At 37.9% G+C, this 21533-nt stretch overlaps 1 protein-coding gene across 2 annotated transcripts in view; it reads right to left on the bottom strand.

The window, feature by feature from the left end:
- AKAP9 (A kinase (PRKA) anchor protein 9) overlaps positions 1–20818 on the bottom strand; it is a 174353-nt gene extending 153535 nt beyond the window's left edge. For both annotated transcript variants that reach the window (XM_011963235.1, XM_011963236.1), the window contains exon 1: positions 20556–20818. In XM_011963235.1, coding sequence (XP_011818625.1) covers positions 20556–20603 — 48 coding nt within the window. In that variant the 5' untranslated portion in view covers positions 20604–20818. The remainder of the gene's footprint in view (positions 1–20555) is intronic.
- Positions 20819–21533: the final 715 nt, after the last annotated feature.

Raw genomic sequence — 21533 nt, 5'->3', positions numbered from 1 at the left:
AATCTATTTTTATGAAAAAAATATGTACATCTCTTTATATTTATTTACTTATTTATTATTTTTTTGAGACAGAGTCTCGCTGTCGCCCGGGCTGGAGTGCAGTGGCGCGATCTCCGCTCGCTGCAAGCTCTGCCTCCCAGGTTCAGGCCGTTCTCCCGCCTCAGACTCCCAAGTAGCTGGGACTACAGGCACATGCCGCCACACCTTTTTTTTTGTATTTTTAGTAGAGACAGGGTTTCACCGTGTTAGCCAGGATGGTCTCGATCTCCTGACCTCATGATCTGCCCGTCTTGGTCTCCCAAAGTGCTGGGATTACAGGCGTGAGCCACCGCGCCCGGCCTGTACACCTTTTTTAACAGAGAAGGCAGGACTCAAACTCACATCCTTCAACAATTATATTTAGCTTGAATTTTAATAACATTGTACATGTAGGCATAGAGAAACTCTGGAAGAATATAACTAATAACTTTCGTGTATCTCTGGACTTGAGATTACAGGTATTTTTCCTTTTGCTCATGTGAAATTTCCTTTTTTATGCAATAGATGTTCTAATTTTTCTAAGAAGAAACTATTAGCCACCTATTCTTAAATTGAATTTGAGCTCTTTGGTCATTCTGAGAGGAGAGAAACCAAAGAATAAGAAAAAGTGTAAGTTTCTTTGTGCCTTAAAAAAAAGAAATATACTACTAGTACTAATAGATTACTAGTATTAATTAGACCAATTACAACAATGGCCAGAAAATTTATCATAAAAATAAACCAATTTTTAATGATGCTCATATTACTATCAAAATATGTGACAAATATGTTATCTACAGAATAACACACAACATATTTTATACTTATTTTGTCTGCTGTGGAGGAAGGAAAGTATATGTATTGTTTACTTAATGAAAACATCTAATTTGTAAATCAGAAATAGCTAATCACTAGTCCAGTAGAATATAAAAATAGATTATATTTAAATTTTTTCCCAGTTATTCAGCAACCACACAGTTATTTCACCTCATGTCTCCTTGAGGAACAGGTGCAAGACCAGTTGCCTCTATCTGTACATTAAGCAACTGGAATGCACTTAAACTACTTTGGAGGATAGCAAATTCATTCTTAAAAATAAACCAACTGGAATACTGCTAAATATATTATCTGTAAATGGAATCAGAATTCTAGGCGCATTGTTTAAAAAGAAAAGATTCCTAAGAGAGAATGCAAAACCAAAAGAAATTAATAGCACTATTGATATTTATGCTCAATTTCAGAAACTTAAAATTCTACATTGTCTGCATTAGAAAATACATTGAGACAGCAAAATATATCAGGGCAAAGATGAAAATTTGGTTTGAGATTCCAACTGTAATTAGAGTATACATAATTTATATTTAATATTTATTCAGATTTGCAAACACATATGAGAAAAAAACCTTGCATTATAAAAAGTTCAATTAAAAATCTGAGACAATAATATTCATTATTAAATGAACCCAAATTAAAAAGACAATGGATAGATATGGAATAAAAAGAGGAATTTTTCTATTATAGTGCTTAGAATGAATCACTTTTAAGGACATTAAATTACCATGGCATTGTTTTAGGCCTATGTTACTGATTATATGAAGTCATATTATTTTTCAGATTAACCGGAAGGTAAGTTCAATGAGGGTAAGGGCTTTTCTTTTGTTCACTGCTATACATACAAAGCCTAAAATAATATTCAATAAATACATGTTAAGAAAAAATAATTTATCTTTTACAGAAAAGTCACCATTAAGCAATAATTTTAAGCACTACTTCATAGGACCTAAGAACCAAAACAGTCTAACAGGCATATTTAATTCTACTATCTTAAAAACTCATGTTTTCAAAATTAACAAATTTCTAGTTACTTATTAAATGAATTAAAACACAAAAAATTATAATCTCTCTCCTCCAAAAGAAAAAAAGCAAAACAAAATTTAAATTCTCAGAAAAATAATACCTACAATAACTTTTTAGCAAGAGTTCTGTTTGGTAAAAATGTGAGAGAGGGAACAAGATCATATATATCCAATTTCTTACATTAATAGATATTTAAGCTATTTACTTTCAATCTGAAAAATGGCAAACTAGCAGAAAAGGAAAAAATTCTACTCAATTAGGTAATCATCTTATACTGAAATGATGCACTTTAAATTTCTGAGAAAACATTTATTCTAAAACATGATGAAAATTCAGACTACAGCCATCTGTGTTTGTTATTTGGAAGCCAATTATAAAAATGTTAACATATGTAGTCACAGAAATAGCTGCAAGATTTACTGGAAAGATATTATGTCCATATATAATTGTTTTTCAAAACTGGTTCGAATCTCAAGCAAATGTCTTACCCTGATCAGAACATGAATAAATGACTTAATACAAATAATAACTGATTCCTTAAACTCAAGATTTTTAACTTAATAAATGATCATTCTGAATAAAACAATGAATTTTCAAAATGCTGTATAAAATATGCCAAGTTCTGGCCGGGTGCGGTGGCTCACACCTGTAATCCCTGCAGTTGGGGAGGCTGAGGTGGGTGGATCGTCTGAGGTCAGGAGATGTAGACCAGCCTGATCAATGTGGTGAAACCTCATCTCTACTAAAAACACAAAAATTAGCCGGGTGTGGTGGTAGGCACCGTAATCCCAGCTACTCTGGAGGCTGAGGCAGAAGAATCACTTAAACTTGGGAGGCGGAGGTTGCAGTGAACCGAGATGGCACCACTGCACTCCAGCCTGGGCAAAAGAGTGAGACTGTCTAAAAAAAAAAAAAAAAAAAAAAAGCCAAGTTTTTATAATGTCACTTCAAAAATTCAACTATTTGGAATCTCTTCAGTTTCTTGAGTGTTCATTGTTCATTATGAGCCAGGCACTGTGCTAGACACGTGTCAAAATATATGATCTTAACAGTAGGACCCTTCAGTCTACTATTATTTAATAACAGTCCCTCATTTCATGAAGTTATGAGAAATAAATGAGAAAAAAGTTAATACACAATTTCATAAACTCAACAGTCCTATATATATTTAAGGAGGTGGTATGGGAACCTCTCTTGTCCTGATTTCTTCATAGAAGGCTTTCCAAAAGAGATGTGGTTGTAGAGTTTTACCTGTGAAGAAAATAACTTGGCATATGTCAGGTAGTAAGTGGTTTATTTATCCAACAGATATTTATTGACTGCCCACCATGTATGCAACTTTGTGCTAAGGTAAGACATGTAGTGAGGAATAAAAGAGATATAAACCCTACTCTCATGAATTGTAATACAGGTGGGAAAAACAAATTAAATATAGATAAACACAGAAATGTATCATCTCAAGTGATAAAAAGTGCTTTGAAGAAAAAGGTACTAGGAGAGCCTCAGACAGAAAAGATTTAATTTAGATGGGGTCATGTGGGGAGAAGTCAGGAAATGTTGAAAGAATGTGGAAACTGAGATTTAAAGATGAATATAGGTTATCTGTCCAAGATCATAAGCAGTAAGCAGCAAAATAAAATGGAACAACAATATCTGACTCAAAATCCAACTTTCCATTATACCATTTGCTTTCCATGCATTCTCATCTCGCTTTTCATTCATCTGTCATTACAGTACAATCCTAGAACACTAACTTAACGAACATGAGCAAGTGATATCACCAAACAGACAAGTGCTTTTTTGACAAGACTAGAGAGAAAATAAAAACAAACACGATGACACAAATATACTCTAGAGAGAATGGTACAAAATATTACTTAAATGTGTTATCTAGTTTCTCCAGTATTAAAAAATAGCGGTAAATAGAGCTGTTTTTTTTGTTTTTGCTGTAGAAAAGTTAAAAAATACTAATTAATTCTAATTATGATGACTATATATACTTGTCAATGCTGCCTTTAAACATTTTTAATATTCCTTAACGAATGATAAACAAGAATGCTATACAAACGACTACAACAAAACTCCAGTAGCCTAACTAGGGAAATAAAAAGATTGTGACAGTTGTCCCAAAGACCATTGGTAAATAAAGTTGAAGGCAACTGAAAGCAAAGAAGACAAAAGCAACATTTTAAGGATGCTCTAAAGTATTATTAAATATCACAAAGATACAAACTGTTGGAAAATAACAATGCCAAATAGGCCTGAGGGAATCAGGAATGGAAAAGACCACAGGACTTTATACTATTGAGTGACCAGTTCAGTCCTACTTATAGCCTATAATCTCATTTAATATAATGATATTTTTTTTTTAATAAAGGTTTTGGACCACCGTCATATCTAAAAAGAAAACGAATTCTGCAGCTTAAGGAACCATCTAAATGTTGCATATTTTGACACAATTTCATTGCCTGCCACATAAACACTAATGTTTATTTGTTGAATGAAAATAATGTTTCAAAAAGAGTATGTGCTTTGGGAAGCTAAAGTGGGAAGATCACTTGATGCCAGGAGTTTGAGGCCAGCCAAAACAGCATAAGAAGATCCATCTCTTAAAAAAGTAAATTTAAAAAAAAAAAAAGAGCCAGGAGTGGTGGCCCACACCTTTGGTCCCAGCTACTTGAAAGGCTGAGGTGGAAGGACTGCTTGAGCCCAGGAGCGAGGTTGCAGTGAGCTAGGATCACATCACTGCACTCCACTCCAGGCTGGGCAACAGAGTGAGACCCTATCTCAAAAACAGTAATAATAATAAAATTAAAATTATTTTAAAAACCAAGGTGATATATCAGGTCCATGGTTACACTATTGCACAATCATGCAATGTAACAACATGCAGCTGTCAAAAATAATGTTTTCAAGTCAACATGGTGACTCATGCCTGTAATCCTAGCACTTTGAGAGGCTGAGGCGGGCATATTGCTTAAGCCCAGGAATTCGAGACAAACCTGGGCAACATAGTGAAACCTCATCTTTACAAAAAACACAAAAATTAGCCAGGCATGGTGGCGCAGGCCTGTGGTCCTAGCCACTTGGCAGGCTGAGGTGGGAGGGTCACTTGAGCCTGAGAGGTGGAGAATGGAGTGAGCCAAGATCACGCTACTACATTCCGGCCTGGCTGACAGAGACCCTGTCTCAAATAATAATAATAATAATAATAATGTTTTCAAAAAAAAACGAGGGAAAATGCTCTCAACATAAACTTGGGTAAAAAAGAACAAAACTGCCTATATAGAGTAAGATTTAAGTAATGTTTTACTTATGCATAGAAACAAAGAATAGACCATAACAAACTATTCAAAATCATTACTTGTAGGTTATAACACAACAGGTAATTGTTTTTCTCTTTGAAAGATCTTTACTGCCTGACTCCCTCACACAACTCTAAAGAATATTCACTAATAAAATTATCATGGGCCCATATGCTAATATCACTATTTTTCAAAGGATATATACAACTACATACCTACTAGAAATCTTATCCCTAAAGAGAAAGAAAGTGTTGTTTAGATGCCACCTATCTCTGCTTCATTTTATAGTCATCTCGGTTACTGCTAACAATGAACAGTGAGAAGAATGGCACTTTGCCCCTAAGGTTATCTACCCTAAGCATATTATTAAGTTTAATCCCATTAAAAATAAACAACAAATTAACACCACACAGTTTATGTAAAGAAGAATGCCCAAAGCAAGGTATATTTGTAACAAACAAACACTCTCTAATAGCATAAAATGCATGCCAGTTTACCATCTGAGGTTAACTCATTTATAAACCTACATTATACATTATTCCCTTTTATATGGATATATTTTTGCAGGAAATATTTGCTAAAAAATAAAAGAACTGCTGCATCTGGTCAGTATAGTGGTCCATGTTGATGGACATCGGGTATCCAGCATCCATCATCAGCTCCCATGGACATCTGTGAGATATCATTTATGTGATGAAACCAGGCATGTAATAAACACATGAATATCAGTTTTCTTTTGACTTCACTCCCTCTTCCTACTCCATTCCTGAACGTAGTCACTACTCCCCAAGGACTAAAGGACCTTGGGATCATGATCTCTGCATATCTCTAAACCCTTGGCACGTGCTGTACATCATAACAGAAAAAAATAGCACAGTGGCAGTATTTATAACAGTAAAAACTGGAAACAACCCAAATACTTACTGACCTCACAATGGATACTGATGTAAATTCCCATAATGGAATACTATGCGAAAGTGAACATGCTCTACATGATACTGAACAAAAGGCAAATCACTGATGACTTCATATACCATTAAGTTCAAGCACAGGAAAACGAATATGTTGTATGTGTACATATATGTGGTATAGAAAAGCAAGGAAATAAACAAATTCAGAACTATAGGTACCTCAAGTGAAGGGTTGGGATGATATGAGGAAAGGTTTCAAATATATTCATACGTGTATGTTTCTTCAGCAGGGTGATAGCTACAGAGGTGTTCTTTTTATCATCAGTCTTTATTTTATACATACATTTCACATATATTCTTTTGTAGAAGAAACATTTAAGTATAAAGTATGTAGAGCTACCTTCTGAGGGAACTAGCCAGTGCTCATAGCTTCTCCCATCCATGACACCCCTGCCTCTCCTTGTAAGGAAAGAAAGGTCAATCAGTTAGATTCTTCTCTTAGAATTAGGGAACAAGGAGGTAATAAAGTTGTCTAGAAAGATAACATGAGGAGATTCATCGTATATAAAGGATTCTAAAAGGAGTGCATCACGAAATAATCATATCAATCTACAGATACTCCTAAAATCATCTATAAAGTACAGTTTACATAATCAACCTACTAAACATGTTACAGACTATACAAACGCTTCTCTTTGTATCCAACACAGTCAATTTTCCTTCTGGCATTGAATCATCCCTATTCCTTCAGTTCCACACCAAGTAAAGTAGCTAGCTTAGAAGACGTCGTGAGACATAATCACAGTGTTGTAGAATCAAGTAAAGTGGCTGTGTTAGTGGATCCTAAAGTTTACTGCTCACCAGGGATCTTTACAAAAAATAGTGAGGGCTGACACTCCAGATTTTCTGATTTTGGTATGGGATGTAATGTAGGCATCAAAAAATCTGTAAAGCTTCCCTGGTGTTCCCTATATGCAGCAAAATTTGGGAGCCTCTAGGCTCGATGATTACTCTGTAAGTAGATGTGTTTCTATATTTATATAATTTTTATATTCCCCTTCTTTGTTCTTTTTAAAGTATATTTAGTAGAGCTGGGCAGTGGCTCGTGCCCATAACCCCAGCACTTCAGGAGGCTGAGGTGGGAGGATCACTTGAGCCCAGGACCAACCTAGGCAACACAGTGAGACCGTGCCTCTATAAAAAATAATTGGGCATGGTAGCATGTACCTGTAGTCCCAGTTACTTGGGACGTTGAGGTGGAAGGATTACTAGAATCCAGGAGGTTGAGGCTGCAGTGAGTCATGATCATGCCACTGCACTCCAGCTTAAGTGACAGAGTGAGACCCTGTCTCAAAATAAATAAATAAAGGTATATTTAGTAGAAACAATTCCATTGGCTAGAACAGATTTGGAGACTCATCCCATAATTTTGGTCGTGTGCAAACTGATATGTAGGCAAGGAAGCTGATCTACAAAGAGAGGAGTATAACATATTGTGAAAGTGAGAGAAAAAATAATGATGGAGAGAATGGCACCAGTTTCCCATGGCTTTTCAGTTTCCATGAGGCCTAGCTATACTCTGAACTTCCTCTGAAACCTCCACATCTTTACAATTACCCTCTCTTTTCTCTCCTTTACTTAACTGGGTTTTTTTTTTGTTTTGTTTTGGAACAAAAGAGGCCTACTAGAATTAGATTGCTTACACTTGGCTATTTTAATCAAGTAAATATTTTATGTTAAAAAAGAAACAGTGGTTTTTATTACTTCATTTGTACAGCAATAACATATAACTGCCACCTGGTGGCAGCATACCTATCTTAAAATGAGATTTTGGGGGGGGGCGGGGGGTAAAGAAATAACATTAGAGGTTAACCATAACAAACACACATTCTTTAAGTTTTCCACTACTTTTAGGATAACATCCACAACATTTTAAATGTCTTATGTGGCTCCCCATTATCTGATCCCTAGTTCTCCAATCCCATTTTCTGTTATATAGCTTAATCCTCTATACTGATTGACAATAATGATGACAATGATGATGACAATAATGATAATGACTGACACTTCTTGAACACTTCTTATAAACTGACGATGTTCTAAATGTTTTATATTTATCAGTGAATCCTCACAACAACCCCAAGTACCAAGGCAAGTACTATTATTGTTCTCATTTTCTAGAGGAGGAACAGGGGAAGAGAGAGGTTAAGTAAATTCCTGATGTCAAAAAACTAGTAAACGGCAGAGTCAGGACTTGAGCCTAGATGGTCTGGTCCAGTTCAACCTCATAACCACTACAATTATCAATTCAAAATCTTTGAAAAATTCCATTTAGATGTATAATAAGGAACTTATAATATAAAATGTACAAAACTGATTTCACAATCTTGCCTAGGTCAACAACTGAAACCTTGACCACATTTTTCTTAGTAGTAAATATTTGTTCTCCATGCTCACTATCCTTTACCTTTCAGATCCAGTCAGTCACTAAGTTCTGCTGATTTTACCTTCTATATATTTACTGATGTATCCCCTCTGTTCCTGCCTCCCTGTCTGTCATTTGTACTTTCAAAAGCCTCGTAAATGGTTTTATCCTCCTCAACCTATCCTCCACACAGTTGTCAAATAAATCTATCTAAAATGCAAATCTAGCTAACCATATTATTCCCCAGCTTAAACACTCATCAATAAGCCAGGTGGGGTGGCTTATGCCTGTAGTTCCAGCTACTTGGGAGGCTGAGGCAGGAGGATTGCTTCAGCCTGGGAGTTCAAGGCTGCAATGATCTATGATCACGCCACTGCACTCAAGCCTGGGTGAAAGAGTGAGACCCTGCCTCTAAAAAAAATACATAAAACACAAAAACACCCCTCATTAATAGATTTCCACAAAATATAGGATAAAATTCAATCTCCTTAACATAGATTCAAGGATCTTCAAGATGGAGCCCTAGCCTATAGTCTCATTTCTTGCCACATCTTGCTAATAGCTTTATACTCCAATAATACCAAACAAGGTAGGTAATACAATACCTTCTCCAAAACAAGTCAAATGATTCCACATTTCTGTGCTTTTTCCATTTTGTTTCATTCTTCTGGAAGCTTCTACTCACCTTCCACTCCCTTCTCACCTGGGCAGTTCCTCCTCATCCTTTAAGGCTTCATTCAGTGTTTATCCATCCAGAAAGCCTTTCCTAACTGCTAAGATGGAATCAGATATCCCTCCTCTGTGTTTTTGATAGACCCAGAATTATATTACCCATCATGTATTTATAATTATCTCTTTACGTCTCTGCCTACTAACTAAATAAAGCTTATGCTTGGCAGAGTCCATGTCTCTAACATCCTATAGTCTTAGCAAAGTGTCTAGCAAGTAGTAAGTGCTCATATTTACTGAGTGAGTAAATAACTCCCTGTACTTCACTCTGAATACTTAACTTACTATATTGTGATTGACTTTCTACTCTACTCGAATGTGAAAGTATCAGAGGCAGGCTTGTGACTTTATCTCTGAATTCCCACTGACTTGCATAAAGTAGAGGCTTGGGTAAATATTAAGTTATCTAGGATTTGATCTGAAAGACTGAAAAGAATGGAGTAGAGGATTAACAAAATGAAAAAGGTGTTTTAAGATGAACCCAGTGACAATATATAGGATGAACCAGAGAAGATGAAGTAGAGGCAAGGAAACCAAATAGATGAGGGAATGTGGGCCTGATTCTATTAGACTGCAATATAAAGAAAAAGGTTAAGTGTGAGACAACTTTTTTATTTTTTATTTTATTTTTTATTTTTTGAGACGGAGTCTCACTCTGTTGCCCAGGATGGAGTGCAGTGGCGCGATCTTGGCTCACCGCAAGTGTGTGAAACAAATTTTTAATTTAAAAAGTAGGATTTGGTTATGAGTGTATAGAATAAAGGGACACAATCACAGAGTAATTCAAAGGATTTTTTAACCAATATGCTTTCTGAATATATTAGTAAGTATAAACTAAACTACTCAGCCTAGAAAATATCATGGTATATGAGACAGAAAAGAGAAAACTGGCTGGTAGTGGTGACTCACACCTATAAATATCCCGGCATACTGGCAGGCCAAGGTGGGAGAACCGCTTGAGCCCAGGAGCTCAAGACCAGCCTGAGCAACAAGGCAAAACCCTGTCTCTACAAAAATTTTAAAAATTAGCCAGGCATGGTGGTGAGCCCCTGTAGCCCCAGCTACTCAGGAGCCTGAAGTGAGAGGATCAACTGAGTTCAGGAGATCGAGGCTGCAACGAGCCATGATCATGCCACCACACTCTAGCCAGGGCAACAGAGTGAGATCCTGTCTCAAAAATGAAAGAAAAGAAAAAAAAGGGCGAAAAAGAAAATAGAAAGAGAGTGAGATAGAGAAAGAAAGAAGAGAAAGCATAGAACAATAAAAAATGTAAGTACAAATCCTAGAGAAAAAGTAGACAGACTTTCCTGCCATACAATTAAAATCCTGAGGCCTATTAAAATTACCTACCTTATCCCACCCTTTGAATTTATTAAAAAACTACATATTCTTTTCAACTAAAAAAGAACTCAAATTTTCTTTTTCTCAAACTTCATTATAAAAATTATGAATGGTTGTTTAAAGTGGAAAAGTGAGAGTTCTCTTGTTATAAGAGTCATTAGAAATGTTCAGATATGAATTTTCATTGTGAAAGGAATTTATACAAATTAAAATTAAATATTATTTTGGCAAGTATAAAAAAAATTCACACCAAAAGTATTTCCAATATTTTTAAGTTGTATATGACTAGATGAGAGAGTTTCTGTAACTTTCAGCCAAAACTCATTACTTCATATATAAACTCCTAGCAGATATTTGCTAATGCAGTTTTAACACAGTTTCTTTTCTAATAATTTGCCATTTAGAAGAAGATCTACTAAATTATTTGGCTCTCAAGAAATCAATATATATATAGTCAAGAGAATATAAATGGCATAAGAATTAACTGAGATCTCTGCCCCATGCCCACTGCAGTCCCCACAAGGTCTCCTCCACACACAAAATTTGATTCATGATACATACGGAGAACTACTATTCTAGTTATAATTGATCCCTGTCACTATCTTCTCTGGGGAAACAACTAATAAGGCAATACTAACTTGAATAAAAGTGAAACCCTGGGCCGGGCGCAGTGGCTCACGCCTGTAATCCCAGCACTTTGGGAGGCTAAGGTGGGTGGATCACGAGGTCAGGAGATTGAGACCATCTTGGCTAACACGGTGAAACCCCGTTTCTACTAAAAATACAAAAAAATTAGCCAGGTGTGGTGATGTGCACCTGTAGTCTCAGCTGCTGGGGAGGCTGAGGCAGGAGAATGGTGTGAGCCCGGCAGGCAGAGCTTGCAGTAAGCTGAGATCATGCCACTGCACTCCAGCCTGGGTGACAGAGCAAGACTCCGTCTCAAAAAAAAAAAAAAAAAAAAAGTGGGATCCTAGAGGAATAAATACAGCCTAATCACAGAGCCCACAATGAGCAATCCTATTAAACAACAAGAAATTCTGTAGTGTGTTCAGTACTAATAGGGGAGCCTATATTTTATATCCTATTAGTTTTTCAGAGATCTGTAAATCAGAGAACCTATGAAAACAATCTTTATAGATTAGAACTTTGTATGGTAAAGTTGAGTATAGTTCTGCATCATCAAAACAATAATCTTGGAGGCTTTAAGAAATGATTTTTTAAAAGGGGGAAAAACCCTTCGACTTACAGAGAAACTTTCAGACCACACAAAAATCTCAGAGAACAGTAAACCACAATAAGAATCATAACTCTGACGGTAACTGAAAACAAACACTACATTGTTCATGAACAAGGAGGAAAAAGGAATTTTACGTAGTACAAAAGAATCTATAAATTTAAACAAGGAACCTAAGCAAAACTACTCCTGAAATAATATTAAATTTTTGAATACTCTGAATATTGAACACTTTTGAATATTGTTAAACCCATGCACAAATCCACCAAAGCTTTATGCAGTGCACCTAGAAGGGCACTAAGTCTTGTAAGTTACATTTTGGTGATGACTAAGATAAAAAGTAAAAGGGGTATCAATATGATAACAAAGACATCTCATACTGGTGAAGTAGCTATAGATCTGCCATGTTCACATACTAAAATGGCAGGTCTTTTTATTTTTGAACACTAAGTTACTTTTTTCTCACAGTGTAAATGGATTGGCAATGATCAAGTCAAAAATTCAACAGGTGCCCCTTTGACCAACTGCATGCACTTGTAAAACAGCTGGTCATGGAATGGAATGACTCACTGGCCAACAAAGAAATCAAACTTCAGCATCATGCTCTTATCAACTCACCAAGAATCTATTATTCAAAGAAAGCAACAATTCAAATTTTGGCAAAGCCCAAACAGCCTTAAAAAAAAATATGGAAGATAATCCCACTGGGGATATGTATTTCTACCCATTCCTCTCTGGCACTTGAGTGCACACGCTCTCTCTCTCTCCACAAATACAGAAAGGATATAGATAGATCGATAGATAGATAGATAGATAGATAGATAGATAGATAGATAGATAGATATAGATATAGATAGATATAGATACAATTAATATTAGATAAAAGAAGTTGGTAACAACCCAATTAAAAAATGGGCAAGGGATATTAACAGACATTTCTCTAAAGAAGATCTACAAATGGGCTGGGCACAGTGGCTCAGGCCTGTAATCCCAGCACTTTGGGAGGCCGAGGTGGGCAGATCAACTGAGGTCAGAAGTTCAAGACTAGCCTGGCCAACATGGTGAAACCCCATCTCTGCTAAAAATACAAAAAAATTAGCCGGGCGTGGTGGTGGGTGGCTGTAATCCCAGCTACTCAGGAGGCTGAAGCAGGAGAATTGCTTGAACCCAGGAGGCAGAGGCTGCAGTGAGCTGAGGTTGAGCCACTGCACTCCAGCCTGGGTGACAAGAGCAAAACTCCATCCCAAAAAAAAAAAAAAAAAAAAAACTACAAATGGCCAAAAAGCGCATTAAAAGATAATACTTAACATCATTATTTAGTAGGAAAATACAAACCAAAGCCACAATTAGAAACCACTTAATACCCACAAGGATGAATATTAAAAACAAACAAACAAAAACCAGAAAACACAAGTGTTAGTGAGGCTGTGGGAAAACTGGAATGTCTTACACATTGCTGATGGGAATGTAAAATGGTACAGTCACTATGGAAATAGTCTGACAGTTCCTCAAAAAGTTGAAATATAACTACCATATGACCTTGCTCAGTTCTACTACTAGGTGTATAACAAGAGAAATGAAAACAGGTACTCAAATACATCCATACAAATGTTCACAACAGCACTATTCACAATGGCCAAAAGGTAGAAATAACCCAAATGTCTAGAAATGGATAAACAAATTATGGTATATACATACAATGGAATATTATTCAGCCATAAAAAGGAAAGAAGTACTGATACATGCAACAAAATGGATGAACCTGGAAAACATACTAAGTGAAAGAAATCAGACACAAAGGGTTACATATTATATGATTCCATTTATATGAAATATCTAGAACTGGTAAATCCAGAGAGTGTGTTGATGATTGTTAGTGGCTAGAGGGAAGAAGCAATGAAGAATATCTGCTTAATGGGCAGAGGGTTATAGAGATGCAAAAAATGTTTGGGAAGTAGATAGAAGTGGTAGTTGCACAACATTGTGTTAAGCCACTGAACTGTTCACTTTAAGACAGTTAATTTTTCTTACGAGTTTCACCTCAATTAAAAAAAATTATTATAGGTTCTTTATATCTAGCACCTAGACAACTCAAAAAGCTCCCATTATTTCATTTATCCTTCAAAACACTTGTTGAGATACACATCATAAGATTATTCCAACAGAAAATAAGGCACGGAATTTGTGATCATTTAAATAAATGCTTGCTGCCAGGCGCGGTTGCTCACGCCTGTAATCCCAGCACTTTGGGAGGCCAAGGCGGACGGATCACAAAGTCCGGAGTTCGAGACAAGCCTGGCCAATATGGTGAAACCCTGTCTCTACTAAAAATACAAAAACTAGGCAGGTGTGGTGGCAGGCGCCATAGTCCCAGCTACTCGGGAGGCTGAGGCAGGAGAATAGCTGGAACCTGGGAAGCAGAGGTTGCAGTGAGTCGAGATCGTGCCACTGCACTCCAGCCTGGGCCACAGAGCGAGACTCCATCTTGGTGGGGGCCGGGGGGTGGGGGCGGGGGTGGAAGGGGCGGAAAAAAAGCTTGCTAAGTAAAAGTTCATAGCTGCAGTTGTAGGCGTTCAAAAATGTTGGTTGAACAAATGAGCAAACAAATGCCTCCAAAGTCCTAGTGCCATTTCTACTAGGCCAGAGAGCAATATTATAAATTCTCTTTCTCCCTCTCTTCAGCACACACACACACAGACACACACACACATCCCCCAGATGCCAAACTGCTTTTATAAATAAGTTTTGAAAAATTCCACAGCTTTTTCAAATTAAAGTTTTTAAATGAATGTTAACCAATTATATAAAGTGACTAACCTTAATTTTAGTGGAATCTTACTAAGAAATGAATATAAACAGTGTCCCTTATTGTTTAACAATTTACCATAACCTTTTCTAGCTATATTAGAAGAAATTCACTTACATTTCAATATTCAGTAGCCTATAATAGACATTTTGTAGTCATAGTTTTTACTATGAACCTTTTTATTTATAAAATGAGAGATGTTTTTGTTTGAAAAAAATTTTTGTTCTGTTCTTGTCATATTTCAATCACTTGGATGTATCCTATCTTTTTCACTTCCTCTTTCCATGAGCTATCATTCAACTTTCAGTTTCACTGACAGGGTATCACATTTCTTCCTCCACATTATCTCTCTAAACACCATGTTTTGCTTCATTCTGACAAAGCTTGAGCTGGGTGCAGTGGGTCACATCTATAATCCTGGCACTTTGGGAGGCTAAAGGAGGAGGATCGCTTGAGCCCAGGAGTTCAACACCAGCCTGGGCAACATGGTGAAATCCAATCTCTACAAAAAATTTTTAAAAATTAGCTAGGTGTGGTGGTGCACATCTGTGGTCCCAGGTGCTCAGGAGGTTGAGGCAGAAGGATCACTTGAGCTCAGGAGGTTGAGGCAGGCTGCCACTCCAGCCTGGACAACAGAGCGAGACCTTGTCTCAAAGAAAAAAAAAAAAAAAGCTTGAAGGTCATGAATTAGTTTTAAGTCACAGGCAACGTACCATTGCCGCAATAAATGTTGATGAAGGTTATCAAACTGCTGCATCTACTCTGAATGCTAAGTAAGCTCTGTCACATGTAAGTATAAAAAACTAGAATGCTTAAAATGGGAAGGGAAAACACTTTCTTAGCTGTGGAACACATTATCTGAAACATGCAAAGAACAGTTTTACACCATAATCAGCTTTGTCTATCACAGTGGAAACAGTAATTGAAAAGTCCTGCTATCAATAATCAATACACAGCTTGCATGGAGCACTATCCTTTTTTTGGTACACAATTGTAACTATTCTTCACACTGAAAATGCTTGTTAAACAAAAGTCATATAATTACAAATTACTGAATATAATAGGCAATAATTTTTTATTATTCAGCAAATAATGCCCATTATATAAAATACTGAATAACTTAAAAAAAGCATACCTAATGCAAATTTACAAGAGTAATAATTTTATATTAAATATACAACTGTCCTCTATTTAATTCTGTTCACTTAAATTACAATACTTTCTTTACGGTACATGAATAATTATACTTGGGAAAAAATGAAGTCATTTAAAGCAGAGTTAAAATAGTTTGGTTCAACACAAGGACAACCTATGTAGTGCCATCCCTGTCAAAAAACTGTAGAGGGAGTTAGCCCAGCTCTGAAAATATTTACTTAATACATAATGCAGTAATAATGTCGTACATCTCCCAGGGTCATGCTTCTTGCAATATCAATACTGAGGAAATAGCTGAGACCCAATAGTAAACCAAAACAACCAACAAGTAGCAGAAAAACTAAATTGCCCTAAAGCCCACTGGGCAAGCTCCACTGGTCTCTGTTTTTGTTTTGTTTTGTTTTTTTGAGATAGAGTCTTGCTCTGTCATCCAGGCTGGAGTGCAGTGGCACAACCTCAGTTCACTGCAAATTCCATCTCCTGGGTTCAAGTGATTCTCCTGCCTCCACCTCCCCAGTAGCTGGGATTAGTGCCCGCCACCACGCCTGACTAATTTTTTACATTTTTTAATAGAGATGGGGTTTTGCCATGTTGGCCAGGCTGGTCTCGAACTCCTGATCTTAGGTGATCCACCCACCTCGGCCTCCTAAAGTGCTTGGATTACAGGCGTGAGCCACTGCGCCCTGCCTGTTTTGTTTTTTATACTTTTTTCTTTTTAGAGATGGGATCTCATTGTCCAGGCTGGTCTAGAACCTCTGGGCTCAAGCGATCCTCCCACCTCAGCCTCCCAAAGTGTTGGGATTACAAGTGTAAGCCATCACACCCCACCTAAGATCTTTGTTTGTTGTTGTTGTTGTTGTTGCCGTTTTCTTTTTACATAGTATTCTATCAAGCTCAGTTCTGGGTTGTTTACTTGTAGCAAACCTAAAACAGCAAATTAGGAAAAGAGGCAGCTGAAGAGTAAGAGCATTCCCATAGCAATAAGAACTAACAGTAAGGAAAGAAGAACAAAAACAGAAAGGAGATCTATAAAATGTCTAACAGTATAATCCCAACTATATAATACACTCTGCACTGAAATAACAATTACAATTCCAGGCCTACACTAAAATAGGAAACATAGTTATTCTATGCCTCATTTTCCTGTTCTGGATAATGGTCATACACTAAAATATGTGTTTAATATAATGTATTTGATAAGCCTTCATGGTTTTTTAAAAATGGCATTTGAGGCTGAGTGCAAGTGGCTCATGCCTGTAATCCCAGCACTTTGGTACATTGAGGCAGGCAGATCACTTGAGGGCAGGAGTTTAAGACCAGCCTGTCCAATATGGTGAAACCCCACCTCTACTAAAAATACAAAAATTAGCCAGGCGTGGTGGTACGTGCTTGTAATCCCAGCTACTCGGGAGGCTGTGGCAGGAGAATCGTTTGAACCTGGGAGGTGGAGGCTGCAGTGAGCCAAGATCGTGCCACTGCACTCTAGCCTGGGAGACAGACTGTCTCAAAAAAAAAAAAAAAAAAAGGCATTTGATCCTTCTTTTCTGGGCATAAAAGAGATATATTGTATCAATAATTTGGAAATTACTAAAAGTGTAAAGAAAATTAAAATTGCCTATAACCCACCACCCAGAGATAACCACAATTTATATCTTGGTGCTTCAGGTGTCTTGATATTTAAATATGTACATATACCTTTTTCTGGTAACTTTTTTCTTTTTAACCTGGCATTATTTGTGGGCATTTTCTGAACTCAAAAAGTCTTTGTAGAATTATTTTAAATACCACAATTCATTAACCCATTATTACAGATTTGGGGTAGTATAAAATATTTTATAAAGTATACTATATATTATACCGCATGCATGACAAGCTATTTAAGAAGTGATCATTTATAAGGTTTAGACACAGAAAGGGAATTTTTCAATGGAACCGTTTACCAATAAATTATCCCCCAAAAGATTTATAAGTTGTGGTTTGTGAAACTAGATTATCAAATATAATACTTAAGTCCAGTGAACAAATGAGACATTTGGAGAATGAAGTCTCAGATAAACTTTGGAAAATGATCATTTAAAGTTGTTTCTGATACCAGCAATATGGAATTCACATTAAGAGAATTCTAGATTACTGTTATTAAATTACAACCATGCTAGTAAAGTAACACTTATTAATGACTCAGTAATAATTCTGCTCATTCATTAAGCAAATACGTATGAATAACTACTATTTGAAAGGCATTATATTACCGTGCATTAATATCAATAGTAAGAGCCTTGTTAGTAATTCTATAAAATGAGATCGTAGCATTTAAAACACTTTAACAAAATCTGGAAAAATATTCCCCAAATCCCACTGCAGCTCATCCCTCTTTGCACTTATCACCCAGAGTCTGTCTCTCCCACTAAGCAGTGAGCAACTTGAGAGCAGACACTGTCACCACCTCTAGGTATAAAATAGGAGTTCAATATAGGTTTGCTGAATGACATTATAATCCAGAGTTTTTCAGTTCTAATCTGAAAGCACACGTTTATACAAATGAAATAATGTATACGCTATTTTTGATAACGCCCTTTTCACACTATTTTTCATATTCCTAGCAGTCTTCATAATCTTAATGGCTTTAAAATATTCCATCATGTTTATATGACTTAGAAAATGATTCTCTTCATGTTGTCTTTAAAAGTTATTTCCAGGGTTTTTGTTTGTTTGTTTGTTTTTTGAAACAGGATCTCATTCTGTTGCCCAGGCTGAAGTGCGGTGGCATGATGATGGCTCCCTGCAGCCTCGAACTCCTGGGCTCAAGTGATCCTCCCATCTTAGACTCCCGAGTAGCTGGGAATACATACAGGCGCACACCACCATGCCCAGCTATTTTTTTTTTTTAATTTTTTGTGGAGTCTATGTTGCCCAGGTTGGTCTTGAACTCATGGCATCAAGCGATCCTCTCGCCCCAGGCTCCCAATGTCAGCATTTTTATATTGTATAGTTAATGTTGCAGCAAACATACCTTGCCTTACAAGTCTCATAGATTTATATCTTACTGGAAAAACGACTAAATTCTAAAAGAAGATAATCTTTTACAACAAAAATTCATCTTAAACAGGTTTTTACCCCATACGTAGAATTTTGAAAGACAAAGAAACACACAAAAAAACTAGAATTTATTTTGCCAAATCAACTACAACTGCAAGCAATTTAAATAAATCCTCTATTATGAAATGTGTATGTCCAAAGTAAACCATGTTTTATAGGACTGCTTCACATATATTTAGGAAAGATATTTCTGGGGGCAGGCAATAAAAATTCTGAGGTAACAGACAAATAAGATATCTAATTAGATCTTCCATGCTTTTGGAGGGGGCACACACTTCATCTCCACTACTTCCTTAGATGCGCAGAGCTTGCTCAGTCCCTCAGATTGCACAAGTGTAAGCGCTTGGGCTTCTAAAGGTACCCTGATTACCCTTTCCCACCATTTATAGATTCGAAAGTAAAAATTTACCTGGCTATATACAAGCATTTAAATCTTGACCTTAAATAGAGGGATCCTATAGGAAAGTCAACTATATTTTAGAAATATGAAGCTAGTTTTTACATATACATTCATTTAACAAACTTGTGTTGAGCTTCTATCACTGCATCTCTGCGGTATGGCCCTTCATTGATAATAAATTACTAACCTGGTTTCCTTTGTTTATGTGCGGAGAAGAGAAAAGAAAGGAAGATAGGAAAAACAGTTACCTGTAATACAATTTTTTGTCCAAGTATGATTGCTAACAATTATCTCTAAAAAGAATACAATCTATAAAAGAAGACTTCATTGAAGGGAGGAAGGGGGCTTCTGAGCCCAGACAAAATATATGCTCAAATATGTAATTTTTAAAAGAAATATGCTACGCAGCTTATATTTTGTATATGTTAAATTTCTCATGAAGCCCAATGAACGATGCCTCTGTATAATTGTGTATTGTATTGTTTGCTTTACAGGCTTTTCCATACACGTTCACACACATATACACACACGCACACGCATAATCAGGATTCTCCAGAGAGATATATAACAACTATATTACTTAAAGCAGGAATTCTATAGGTGTTACTAGGCATATGGAACCTTTCGGTCCCCAGAAGTTCCATTCACAGACTGCATTAACATTCCATACGACACAAAAGCGCATGCCATGACAAAGACCTTCAAATACAAACATACAAAGACACGCTTCTAAAAACGCCCCTAAAGCCAAGTTCACAGCTGGCACTTGTGGCACACACAAGCCACTGCTGAGACAGCTGTCACAGGCCAATCACACACACCCAAGAGTGCCAGAGTGCCACCTAAGGAAGACAAGCCGATGATCAGCGTACAAATCCCCAACCCAATAAAGAAAAGCTCCAAATCCCCACCCTGGAAAACACAATGCCTGCACCACCCAGAAAACTCCTTAAAAAATGAAAGGTCGGAGGTTTAGAAGCAACTAAACACTAGTTTACAGCAATACAGTAAAAGGGGAGTTTTATTTGGACATTCACGAGAAAGAAGCTACAACATTCAATCCTCACGGAAGTATTATCAGCTAGCTAGCAGCACAAGGCTTTGTCCCCTAATTGGAAAAAGGGGAAAGGAGGAGGGCGAGGAGAGATGCAGACCCTGCAGCATCTCCCTCTCCTGCAGTGCACTGGGGCTGCGGCGAACTCCGCTTCCCAGACCCCCTCCCACTCCTTGCTAGCCATCGCCTCCCACCGCAGGCCCAGTTGCCTCGGGCTCTCCTACCTTGGCTTTGCCGGCCTCCAGCTTCTTCTGTCTCTCCTCGTCCTCCATGGCCTCTGCAAGGAAGGCAGGGGAAAACAGGGGTTGAGGGGTGGTCGGGAAAAGGTTGGTTTCGACGGAGGTGGGACGGCAAGCTCCGCTGCCCAGAGAGCCGAGCCAGGCCGGCGCTCCCCCGCCCGAAGTGGAAACAGTCTCCGCGCTCACTGGCGGATCGCCCTCAGCCGCACGGGAAGCGCCGTCACCGCCGCCGCCGCCATCTTCGTCTCCACGTAAACACACGGCGAGGCGGGAGGGGCTGGAACGTCTGTCCGCGCAGCCGCCTCGCGGGCAGGTGCGTCTGGGGTCCCGCCCCGACCCAGCCCTCCGGGGTCAACCCCCGCCAGGCCTGGGACCGGCCTCCGACCCGCGAGATCCCGCCGTAGAGAGCGCCCTTCCCGCACATCAACGGCTCGCAGGTGGCGGCCGAGCTGAGGGGTAGAAGGGACGGAGTGTGCCAGAGGCTCCTGGCCGGACCCCCACCTTCCGTCCGAGGAATCCAGTGCTATTAAAGCATGAGTTTTTTGTTTTTTGTTTTTTCCTTCAAGTTACAAAAATAACACACCTAATGGTGAAATTGGCGAATACCTAAAAGCTCCAACGGAAAAGTTCCAGGGGTGGAGAGTGGTGGGGGGGCGGACGCCAGTTTTTCTACCTACATTAACTCCTCGACTCAAGGAATTATGAGAGGAGCTAATTGCTCTTGTTACTTCCTTAGCCTGAAAAGTCCCTCCCTCTTCCCTCCAGTGGTTCCCACTCAATCTCCGGTTCATCCTTCTAGTCCTATCGCACACGCTGCCTCCAAATGGCTTTTCCGACCTCCTGTTCCCTCCACGGCAACCGAGACACATCCAGTCAAAACGTACTCCCCTCCCCCGACTCCTTCGGGCTTCCCTTTAACAGTAGTGTTCTGAAATGAGCCTGAGCTTCGGAACCTAGGTTAGG

This window comes from Colobus angolensis, unplaced genomic scaffold (assembly GCF_000951035.1).
Source record: "Colobus angolensis palliatus isolate OR3802 unplaced genomic scaffold, Cang.pa_1.0 Scaffold605, whole genome shotgun sequence".
NCBI classification, from domain to species: Eukaryota; Metazoa; Chordata; class Mammalia; order Primates; family Cercopithecidae; genus Colobus; species Colobus angolensis.
This window is presented reverse-complemented; position numbering and strand designations above follow the sequence as displayed.